Genomic DNA, 12,441 nt, shown 5'->3' on the forward strand with positions numbered 1-12,441 from the left:
ATACCCTTGGGGGTACACAAGACGTCTCTGGGAGGTACGCAAGAGAAATCGTGCAATGGCGGATTTAATTTTCGTTATAATTACTGGCATTTAAAGGGTTAAAATACAAAACATGCTGGAAGGGGTATTTAGGCAGCTGGTAAATCTGAAAGGGGTATTCAATAAGAAAGTTTGGGAACTTCTAACCTAATCCACATATATTATTAAACCATTATAATAAAAGCTGGTAACTGTTTACAGTGTCACATTGCTGGTTGTGCTAATTACTATCCCTTTTCATGAAGATGGATTAAAACCAAGGCGGTACAAATGCTCATTTTTGATAAAGGTATTTACAAATGACTTAAAAGTTTTACATCACAGAATGTCTATCCATTCTGCACAAAAGAAATGCATCAGTTAATGTTAACTGATAAAGATATCATTAATACTAAGACCCCAAAGCAAATAACCAAAATCTTCTCAACCCAAATCAGGCTTATAATCATATCACAGTAACACTCTCAAGAAACCAAATTACTTGTAGGATTTTCCCCCTTCTAGTAAAACTCACTTTAGGTTACAAAGAAGATAGTGCTGTACTGCCCAGATTTCTCTATTTTAATTTTCTAAAAAAAAAAATAAAAATATGCAGCTCCTTCTACTCCCGTGTCTCTGCAAAGACAAATAAAGTACTGAACTGAACTGAACACACACTTTTAAAAGGTTTTAGCACTTTAAAATCTGTACTTTTAGCTGAGTGCCACATACCTATTAAATTAATTACTTTAATTTTTATCTTTATGTAAATAGTAAAATTATTATGCAACTCCACAGAAGAGACACATCAAAGTACAATAATTAAGGACAATAAACACCATATGGAACAACACACTCCTCCCCAATAAAGCAGATCAGGTAAGTGAAAAATACTATGTTATGGACAAAGCAGGACGTGTAAGACAGATTAGTACCTTTTTGGGACAAGACATTTACATTTTACAGTTTCAGGGCACAATTAGTCATTATACCTCAGTCACTTACAACTGGTCTCATTAAGAAGTCAAAAATGCACACAGTGAATAGCTTGTGCTCTCATTCAACTGGGACTTCAGATCTACTAACACATTAAAAGCAAGTTGAATCAAGTTCAGATGCAAGTTAAAAACTTAAGTTGAAATAATTTCCCAAATAAGCACTAATACATGTAATTTCTTGAAAATCTATCACACATCAGCATGTTACATCACAACATTGTTTATTATGTGACTTTTTACAATACAAACAAAAATACAGAAATGCAATATATGAATACAGCTAAATGCAAAATGGTGATGTTTTTTTCCCCAAGAGGTCATGATTCCCATTTCTAGTAAAATAAAGAAAGACTGCACACAGGTAGAAACAGGTTGGTAGCTAACTCCACAATTTTGTCTAGAAATGACCTATAAATGCATTTTCTGCTACTTACCATAAAATGTAAAAAGGGAGTTAAAGGAAAGTTTTACTCACTGGTTCCTACCATATGAAAGAAGCTATATTCTATTTAGCAGGGCCAATATATGGAAAAATATCTAAATTAAACGTTATTACAAAAATGAAGCAGTAACGAGATTCTTCTGGCTAAAGAAGTTACTAAATGAGAATAGCATATATTTAAAGAATCCAAAACAAAAAGGATTGTTATAAAAAGCTTTAGGTGCACTGTAAGCCTATAAGTTTGTTTTTCCATGTGTACTTTTAAACAATGGAAGTGTCAAAAATAGGGTCAACTGTGTTAGACTAGATTACATTATTGTATATGCTGCACTGAATGGAATTCTTGTATTATAACAGAGAAGCATAGTTTGTATCATATTATGGCAATTTATCCTCACTAAAAACCTCCTAAAATCCTCATAGTTTGGAAAATCCTGTAAACAATCAAACCACCAGAACATGATTGTACAACAGTAAAACGTTTTGTGTTAAAATGACAACCGTTTAAAAAAACAAACAAAAAAGGAAAAAATGGTACTTAGAGCTGTTATTTTCCAAGTAAACAACACCCTGACAATTCAAGGCATCTCAATTTCCATCAAGCTTAACAAAAAAAATTTGTCATGCTGTTAAATCCATTGTTATGGATACAACTGGTGCAAAACTGGTCATATGGATCCAATGAACACTGATGTCCAGGCTGGCATATTGGCAACTAATACATAACTGGTGGTCAATAGATGCATTTAAAAGATCTTCCCTTTCTTCTTGTTCTTTTCCAAGGTTCTGAGAAGATAGTACAAGATTAAAGAATGTTCTGACAAATAATTTGTACATAATTTGTGTACATTTTTAAAACATCCATTCATGATCAACATGTAGGCATCTGCCTTGCTTGGTTAGATATATAGTAATAAGATTATTTGCCTTGGCATACTACATAAAGAGTAGGTAGGGCAACACTCAAGCAGTAAATGCATTATTTTTACTCTGGCAGACAAAACTCTTAGGGTAGAGAAGTGATATCTTTTATTAAACCAACTAAATAGTAGCAAAAACTATTTCTACTTTTGCAAGCTTGTGGGCCCAAACACCCTTCATCAGGCAGAGGAGAATATTTTTCATATTTTTACTTTAATTTTCAGGAGTTAAAAGACTTGACAGCTTCCAGTTACAGAAGTATGAGCCCGTCCCTCTGATAAGATCCGAGGAAATACGGGCAAAACAGCCCTCCAATTCTAATAAATTTTTTATAAAAAACATGAAAATTATCTGTGGGGTTATACTTTTATTTAGTAGAAAGTAAGTATTTGCTCTGAAAGTGTAGAGTTTTACCACTATTTCCAGAAAATGTTTGTTTATACCCAGCAGCAGTTTGACACTGTGTTCCATTTAAAATATTGAAACTGATGGTCAAGCACTAGAAACGCATACATTTCTTTTGAAAGAAAAGCAAAGAAAATAAAAAACTTTCCTTTCAACAAACATTAGGTACAAATAGCAGAAGCAAGAATAATGCTTACCTGGAGGAATTCTGTTGTTCCAAAATACGTTGCTGAGTTTCCCAGTTTGCCTTCTCATCCTCAAACTGGCGGCGCTTTTCCTCCAATTCTTTGTGCTGTGCTTCCAGATTCTTTTTCATTTGCTCATGGCGTCGTTGAAGCTAAAGTTATAAAGCAAAATAATCAACAAACCGCAAAAAAGCAAGAACATTAGGGGTTGTAGTGGCTGATGATGCACATGCAACAGTACAAAAGATGGAGGATTCTGATAGGGAGACCAAAATGACAGTTACAGTGAATAGACTGTTTAGAAATGCAGGAATAGTATATTTGAGTTTTTAGATTTTTTTTAAAACACTGAATTGCTTAAGGAAGGCTATTTAAGTAAAAGTCAGTCTTTACTTCAACAACTTTCCATTTAGAGTCCAAGTGAAATCTATGTAACAATGGAAACTGTACTATAGGAGACTTACTAATTTAGGGGCAGGCAATTATTTCGGATGGAGGGCCGCTTACCCAGTTTTGGCAAGCTGTCGAGGGCTGCATGGGTAGCCCCGCCCCTTGACAGGTACCCCGCCCCCTGGTCACTATCTTAGGACCAATGTCCTAATGTCTCTGGTCCCAAGACATTGGGACACTGGTCCCATATCCCAGGGCCAGCACCGGTGGGGCCCAAAGCAGGGTACAGGCTGGCAGGGGTTTGTGGAGCTGGGCTGGTCTGCACCAGCAGGGAGGGAGGGGGAGCTGGCCTGGCTCCATAGAGCCCCTGCCTCCCTGCTCTGGGCCCCACCGGCACTGGCCCCAGGACACTGATGCAGGCCTCGTGCTCCTGCACCTGCTCACTCCCAGTGCCCCACTGCCTGCCCCACAGTACAGGCAGGGGGCAGTGCACAGCCCCAACAACTTGCTTGCCGGCAGGGAAGAAGCTGGTGCTCAGTGCAGGGAAAAGTGGCCCCTCGCCCACCCCATGGCCAGCATTCCTTGCTGCAGCCGCTCGCAGCCCACATAGGGCTGTCCTGAGCAGGCACAGGCAGCACCATGTGGGCTGTCAGCATCTGCTGTGAGGGGCGCTGGCCACGGCGTGAGTGAGGGGCCACTTTTCCCTGCGCTCAGTACCAGCTTGTAACCCGGCTTAGCCTGGAGCTGCGCGGGACCCAGGCTGGCAGTGTGGCTGGGTAACAAGGTGGTGCTGAGCATAGGAGTGGGGAAAAAGCGGCCCCTTGTCCACCCCAGGGCCTGTGCTGCAGCCACTCGCAGCCTGCCTGTGGCTGCCTGTGCCTGCTCAGGACAGCTGTGTGTGGGCTTCTTGTGGCTGCAGCAGGGAGCACCGGCCGTGGGGCAGGGAAGGGCTGCTTTCCTCTATGCTGGGAAGGAGCAGGGGGAAAAGTTAAGCATGGGGGGGTGGGGGGGGAAAGCGGCCCCTCCCCCGCCCCATGGCTGGCGCTCTCTGCTGCAGCCGCTCACAGCCCGTGGGGCTGTCCAGAGCAGGCACAGAGCAGGCTGTGAACGGCTGCAGCGTGGGGAGCCGGCCACGGGCTGGGCCAGGGGCCGCTTTCCCTCCTGTGCTCAGCTTTTCCCCAGGCCACTTTTCCCTGGGCTCCTTCCCTGCCCGGGGTCCTCCCCTGCCCTTCCCCACTCTTCCCTCTTACCTGAGGTTCTGGCCAGGGCAGTCACGTGGTCCCAGGCGAGAAGCCCCTGCTGGGGCTTCCAGCGCGGGGGGGGGGGGGGGGGCGGGCCGGGCAGGCCTGACGTTGTGGGAGCCCGCCAGGCTTCCCCTGTGTCCTACTATTCTTGGTTCCTGTCATTTTTGACAGGAACCAAGGGCAGAGTAATATTAATTTCCTAAATTTTTTAGGACCCCTGCGGGCCGGACAGAATGGCCTCACAGGCTGCATCCGGCCCACGGGCCATATTTTGCCCACCCATGTACTAATTCATACTAACAAGCAGAGAATGCATAACTAGTTAGTGGTCATAGTGAGTAAATGAAAAGCTAAGATAAACTACAACAAAGCAGTAGTCGGTATTTGGAAACTACTTATAAAAAGAATTCCATAGTATATTCTGAAATAGCAAAGTTTTTGTAATTCAAGGCATCACAGCAGCAACCTTTAATTGAGTCCCCTACTTTTTCATGTTTTTTTTCACTTTTAGGTTAAATGATTTCTCTTCACTCAATCAGTCACTTCATTTCATCCTCTTGGCGTCCTGAGTTTATTTCTGGATGAAGAACATTTGGCCACCTGACAACTTTCTTCCATCAAGCACTATACCAAAGTCCACCTTATGGCTATTAATGTTACTTTCCCTACAAGAATGCAGTACAAAGACTGGGGCATCACAGGGAATTGTAACATGAATTATAAAAACCACACTTCTGAACAATCACACATTAATCCATCCATCTCACTTTTCTTCTGATTTTAGTAGTCTCCTTCCCTTACATCTCCACTGTCCATCTAGTGTTACTGGAAATAGCTTTTTGGAAGCTAGCAAGAAACTAACATAGCTAACATTTAACCCCACCTTTCTCTTCTAGTCAAGATGAGGTTAAAATCATCATTGGTTCACTACAAATCCTTTCCCTCCTACTTTCAAATCTTCCACCATCGGCCTCCTGCTTGAAACATTAGTGATCTATACGACTCTTCTCCCCATCCATGATATCAATATCTATATCAAGATGGATGGAGGGATGGATATTCAGGCAAACTCTTGACTTTTGTAAATTTGTATTCTCTGCTTTGTAAGATTCCCATACAGCAGTTGTTTTGTAATCTGCAGCTATGAACTGTTGCACCAAGTTTACTAGGAGACACTGCCTCCCTAGCAGAATGAAGGGAAATGAGAATGAGAACTGTGGGAAACGAGGACATAATCAAATGTATGTAACAACTTCATACAAATGCAAGTTTTTAAAAAAAATGACAGTTGAAACAGTCGTGGGACATTCCTGGATACTCTTAAACTAAGGATCATTAATTAGTTGGCATCTTTTAAGTATCATGGCATAAATGCTTTTGAAGAATGGATTTCAGGAAAGGGTATGTAAGGCTTCAAGTAGTATATGTGGGTCACAAATCTCAAATAATATTTAGGGAATTTTAAAAATGCCTTATTTTTTCCAAACAAGGAATAGATTACTTTTAACAAGTGATTACAGGAAGGAAATCAGTACATACTTAAATGTGAAAATTATCTTGAAAGTTGGTATTTATACCATTTCAATAAGACAGAACTTTGGTAAAGGTTTAGCGTGGGTTTCATTTAAACTCTTCTTCCCCGTATAATATTACTTTGTGATACTAGGGAGCATTTAAAACATGTGTGTTTACAAATGTAAAGTCTCTGGGGAAAAGGACTCTCTCTACAATAGTTCAGTACAGAACATAATCCTGACATTTAAAACATATTTTGATTACCTCAGCTTCAGAGTCCTTTAGTTTCTGAACTTTTTCTTTGACCTTCATCTCAAAGACCTGCTCCATTTCCATCTCCATTTTTTTCATTTTGGCCACATGTTCTCTCCTCTCTTCTTCCATCTGTGCCAGGGGGCTCCTACCATTAAACCAGTGCAGAAGATTAACCAATATATTTTTCTCTCTCCCACACAACATATGAAAGCAAGGAGAAAAATTGAAACATTAAACAGAATGACGCATCTAATTGTGCTGCCAGCCTAAATGCATTCTGCATCGTTTCAGTGGCTGCAATTTTTTTAAAAATCAGCTGGACAACATTAAATTTCTAATAGACACGGTCTATTTTACAATATAAAATATTTTTTGTTCCATGCTTAATTTGTTTGGGTTAGAAATAATGCAACCATATTTTGAAAATACTTTGATTTCTGCCTTCTAACAGAACCTCTATCAGGCAGGGAGTAAGAAGCGGGATCAAATCAGAAAAATCTAAAACTACTATTTCAAAAAATAAGGTAACACCTTTCAAGTGACCTTCTAACTCTCAGCTCTTTCACCCTCAAAAAAGATTTGTGTAGGCAAAAGAAGAGAAAGTCTTAAAACTAGAACATATCAATAGAAAATAAAGTGTGAAAGGTAGAGAGCATCGAGATTTTTCAATTTTTTATTCCTACGGGTAACACCAAGTCATTACAAAACAATATTTTCAAGATTTGTCTTAAACCCAATCTCCTCCTGTACAGTTTCTTTTAAAGATGCAAAAAAATTTGCAGAGAGCTTTTTGGGCAGCTAGGCTTAAGACTTATTCATGACAGCACTGAACATGGAATGCTTATACTTAGTAAAGCATGCATTATTCAAATACTTTTAAAACCTTTTCCCCCCCCATATACTTTAAGGCAACTAATTTACTGTTTTAGAGTGTAGCCTGCATAATAGGATTAATGTGGAGGGTTATCTGCAAAACAGCATTTCAGATCTGTAATAATCTTTACCAGTCTGTAAAATTTACCACATTATAGATGCTACACATTTCATTTTTTTTCCTGGTGAATGACTAGATAATGTACAAAGTCAGCCCCATTGCAGGGGTAATTTACTACTCAAATAGCAAGAGCAATGAGAAAAATTAACTTCAGCCTGTTTCAGCATTGAAGTATGCTGTGAAAATGTTTTTTTTTTTTAAGGATCTTATTAGTACATGGATAACACAAATGCTTAAAATGTTTATATGAATATTATCAGTCTTCTGAATATTTATTGGCATGCAAATAAAGCGATCAATAAGCAAGGAGTGCCTACCCATTTTAGCTCACCTAACCCTCCTCTAGGACAGAAACTGTACCTGAAGTTGCTAAAATCTGAATAAATAAAAAATAAAGTAGCTGCTTTATTCCCCTGAGAGTCTGAAAACAGAAGCTTCCCAGGTTAATTATAGGCTTTCAGAATCCCTTAAAATATCTGTGGTAGATTAAAAATATTTCTAATATAAGAGCATCCTTTTCAACTCAAAACCTGCAACTCCTTTAAGAGTGCATCTGTTAGAGGACAGAATGTTTTCCAAATGCCTTTGAAAATTGTTTTGCCTACTGATGGGTCATTCTACACTCATGACCTGCATGCAATGACCAATAAAGTCTACAATTTTGGCATGGTGACTTTTAGTAAATTTCACAGCAGAAATTCTCAGATTTTTCTTCTTCTGTAAGGTTATTTATGTTGTTTTCACTACATCAACATAAAAAGGAGCTAATAAAATATTTGACATCAACTTCATCAATGCTAACTTTGTATAATTACAATAAATAGCTAGTGAAAAGGGTAACTGATTACGAGGAAAATATGGTGGTTTGTACTTTCAAGTAGATTTTCTTCTGGCTGTGAAACGTTATATATGTATATAGTGAAGTTATTATCCTTGATCCCAGGACTGCAATCTCAAAACAACTTTGATTAAAATAATATTTTCTCACTGTCTATGGTATAACAAACAACAAGAAACTTCTCAAAAGAGTAACATCCAGTGTTGAAAAAGCAATCTTTTAAGTCACACCAAAAGTCAACAATATTTAACCAGTTCTTAACAGAAGTTACTCTGATTAAAAGCCCATGAATTTGGCTTTTGCCAACACATCATCTTTGACACATGGAAACTTGTATCAAAAATGCTTCTTGATGTTGCCTTGACTGTGACTGAACAGTTGTCATGCCCTAAAAAGTTAGCAGTGAGTTGACAGGCAATGTACAGCACTGTGTAGGTAGGTTTCAATTTTCTTACTACTTCCAGTAAGAGGTTAACCAGTCAGCAAGGTCAGCCAAATGATTTTCTATTTTATGTGCTTCTGTATCTGATTATTCATAAACAGTAAAACTCAACATTCTTGGATCAAATGCTTCTATTGCTTAAACAGCTGTGTGTATTTTTAACAGCCCATGCAGGAAGACCACATATGCAACTGATGAACTGGAAAATACGCTCGAACGCTTCTTCACAAAAAAAAAATTCTCAATATGGTTGACACTAAAAAGGAACTGCTCAAACCAACTATTCCACTTTGTATATGACAGTGAAAGTGGTATTCCAGGTACTTCTCACTATCTGGAGGGGCTGACAAAACGGCATCTTATATGCGCAGGCAGTCAAACCTATTTTACTCAGATAGCAAATAACATTTGTAAATGCATTTTTCTATATTGAGGTGTTAAACATATGGCCCATGGGTGTGGTTCTGGCCCAACCTACACATTGCATATGCTGGACCTGGCACTGCATGTGCCCCATGCAACAAAGCAAGTTATTCCTGCATGCAGCCTACACCTGGAATCCCGTGCTGCATGCAGCAATTGGGTCCACCTGGCACACCACAGGCACCATGTACCCTGCGCACATGGCACACGGACTGGATCTGATGCTGCACATAACATAAGGGGTCCAGGGCACAGACTGTATGCAGCACCCTGGACTGACCCCCTGTGCTGCCTGTAATGCCAGGTCCAGCTAACATGCTGCGGGCAGTGTGTACTCTGTGCTGACCCTGGGGACTGGCTTGTGCTGTGTGCAGCGCATGGCCAGGACCTGGCATCGTGGATGCTCCACACGGAGTCAGATCTGGGCTGGTCTGCCGATCTGCTCAGATACACTCATTCAACCTGTGGAGCCAGATAAGATGATACCCCTGTTTGATATCATTAGCTGGAAAGTGCTTTTGGCCAATCTAAGTCACACACCGCATTTAAAAACAGCACAGACTTCAGCCTCACATTTTTGTTCCATATGCAGTACTACCACTTAACAACAACAGTAAATTTTACTGTTGCCCCCCCCCAAATTCTGTACAAATCTGATTACGGGGTAAAATACCTCCTCAACTCCAAATATAGTGATTGGTTTGACCCCAATCTAACCCCCACACTCTAGCCAGGAACTTCCAGGTTTTAGTCCCAGAAAGAACACTCCAGACAATCCCCAGCCTTGTCTGTACACAACACACAATGCTTTTGAGGAAGGCAGAAAAAGCAAGTGAACAAAAAACCCAAAACCCCTCACACAAATAAACCAACAACAAAACCAAAAGCTCTGACATGCATAACAACAGGAAAGAAAAAAGGTTCTTCCCAGGCCCATGTAGCAACCAGCAAAGCCCAGCCCAGCCCAGCAGCAAGAGAAATACCATGGATATCCATGCAGTGGGTACCTTGTTCACTATTTAAATCTATGATTTCATGTAGTTTATCAGGCAAGACTCTAAACCTGGGCTATCCAACTTCCAAGTGGCCAGGGGCTGCACACCACTCAGGCCACATCAACAGGGTCTGTGAGTGGAAGCCATGGGCCCCAGGGCTCCCTGCTATACCCTAAACCCCCCTGCTGCTGCACCCTGCTCCCCACTGCTGCCTGCACTCCCCCCAAACGTGCTGCTGCTCCCCGCACTGCACAGGGTGCTCCCCAGCTGGTGCTCCCCACATCCTTACTGCACTCTGTGCCATCCCCACCACTACTACTACCTGTGCCTCTCTGCTGCATCACATGCTCCGACTTACCTTGGCTTCTCCTGCTGTGTCGCACTGCTCAGACATCCTGAGCTGTGGGCTCCCCTGGCATTGTAGCCTATGCTGTGCTGCACCAGCCCACCTCTTCAGGCATAGTCAGGAAAGGCAAGTCAGAGGGAAGGGGAGCCTGGAGCTGAGCAATGTGGGAAGAGAGAGCCCAGTGGGAACCCAGGGGCCACAATTTAACTCGTTGCAAGGTGGCCATCAGCTGGATAGCACTATTCTAAAAGCTCCCCTCCGTACTAATGAGGAAATGCCTGCAAAAATAATATATACTACTACACTGCTAGAGGAGCATACTTGCTGAATGCTTACAACAGAAAAACAGTATCCTTAGCAAGGGAAAACCAGTGGTCCGACATCACATAACACAAAATTCTTTTTTTTTAGTATGAAAAAAATCCAAATTAGATGCATTATTAAACCTATAACGTTTTATAGAGTTTATTCAAATTCAATTTTGTGACTAACAAAAATCATAGCCTTACGGATAGTAAAGTGAAAAGTAAATATATGCTATGAGCCCAGGATCATTTGAAAAGAAATTCTTGTACTTTTAGAATATGCTTTAGAAGTGGTATAAGATATTATTAGTTGAATCTGAATTGAATTTTGCAATATTTGAAGAAGCAAATCAAGGGCTTAAAAAACAAAACAAAACACAAAAACCAAGCCCCCAAAAAACCCCAAATTTTTCAAATATGAACCGATCCTACTGTAAAACTGGAATTTACTTTTACTTTACAAAGGCTGAATGCTTGTGCCTGCAGTCCCTGTTATAAGCAAAAATGTATGTAAGTTACAGTAGTGTTTCAAAATAAAAGTCACAGTACGCTACTATATAAGCTTATATTTTATAAAAATATAAATAATACAATTCCTGGTGGAGTGTGCAAGATCTTTGTATGTCTAGAAGTATGAATGTAAGCAAACCAAATTATAAAAAAAAGAATATTTTGCCAATTCCCTTAAGATTGTAACACAATTTTGAAACTGAAAATTTTTCAAGTGTCTATTCTTCCATAACTATACAAGTCCTAGGGCTTATTGGCCCTGAAGTAACACTGACTCATCCGAATGGGAACAGAACTGGCTCCCTAAATACCCTGAATGTATAAAAGAGGCGTGGCTCATAAGTAATTTCAAGAAAGTTTGGTCAGTATTTCTTAGCAAATTCAGTAGATCAACAGGCCAATATTTACTAGATTTGTTTTACAACAATCTCATAATGATTATCCTGTTAAGTCTTAATTCCAATACTGAGACACATGTACACAACATGTAGAGAAGTCAAGGATTTAAAGAATAAGAAAAGTCCAAGAAAGCAACGTAAAAAGAAATGTTAAATACAGGTCTGGTCTAAAATTACACATATATACACTATGACAACCCTTCAAGGTCAACAGAAAAAAACAAAACACCTCATGGTTATTCTCTGCTGCACGCACAAAGTGGAACCTCTGCAAGCCATTTGTAAGATAAAACCATAGTCATAGTCAAAACAGACTAAGGCAACAAGTTTTTCAATTTAATAAGCATCTGTAAGATGTGGAGATAAGTAATGAAGAGTCCACACATTTTTGAGAAGCAGTAATACAAGTTGTCTGGAACTAACAAAAGTCCGCAGATCCAATCTGGGTGAATTGCGTAATTTTCATATCTTCAAACCCTAAAAACTTCTACTATTCTTTGTTCAACATGAAACCTCTCTCAAATATTTTGGGAGTAAGTATTTTACAAGATTTGTCACTCAAAATATTTATAAAACTTTCTAATCTAATGTTAGAGCAATTTTAGAACAGAAAATACTAAGGTAAAAAAACAAATGGCAAGAGCTGAACAAGAATACTTTAAAAATCTGAAACACTTAACATTAATAGCCTTTGTATTTAAAGAATTTTGTCTCAAGTCTTTGGAAAAATTTAAATGACCACTTACATGCCTTCAACTGTGTCAAATCTAAAAAACAAAAAATACAGAGGCTTAGCATGCTTAAATAAAAATCACAA

At 39.7% G+C, this 12,441-nt stretch overlaps 1 protein-coding gene across 2 annotated transcripts in view; it reads right to left on the reverse strand.

Annotated features, from left to right (window-relative positions):
- Nucleotides 1-1,220: 1,220 nt before the first annotated feature.
- Nucleotides 1,221-12,441, reverse strand: part of SEPTIN7 (septin 7) — a 98,156-nt gene continuing 86,935 nt past the window's right edge. Inside the window, exons 11-14 of one of the 2 annotated variants that reach the window (XM_059728686.1) lie at nt 12,371-12,391; nt 6,383-6,518; nt 2,982-3,121; nt 1,221-2,244 (exon numbers count right to left, since the gene is read on the reverse strand). In XM_059728686.1, the coding sequence (XP_059584669.1) occupies nt 2,205-2,244; nt 2,982-3,121; nt 6,383-6,518; nt 12,371-12,391 (337 nt within the window). In that variant the 3' untranslated portion in view covers nt 1,221-2,204. The remainder of the gene's footprint in view (nt 2,245-2,981; nt 3,122-6,382; nt 6,519-12,370; nt 12,392-12,441) is intronic. The other variant, XM_059728687.1, reaches the window with a different exon arrangement.

The sequence above is a fragment of the Alligator mississippiensis genome, chromosome 5, assembly GCF_030867095.1.
Source record: "Alligator mississippiensis isolate rAllMis1 chromosome 5, rAllMis1, whole genome shotgun sequence".
Taxonomy (NCBI): Eukaryota; Metazoa; Chordata; order Crocodylia; family Alligatoridae; genus Alligator; species Alligator mississippiensis.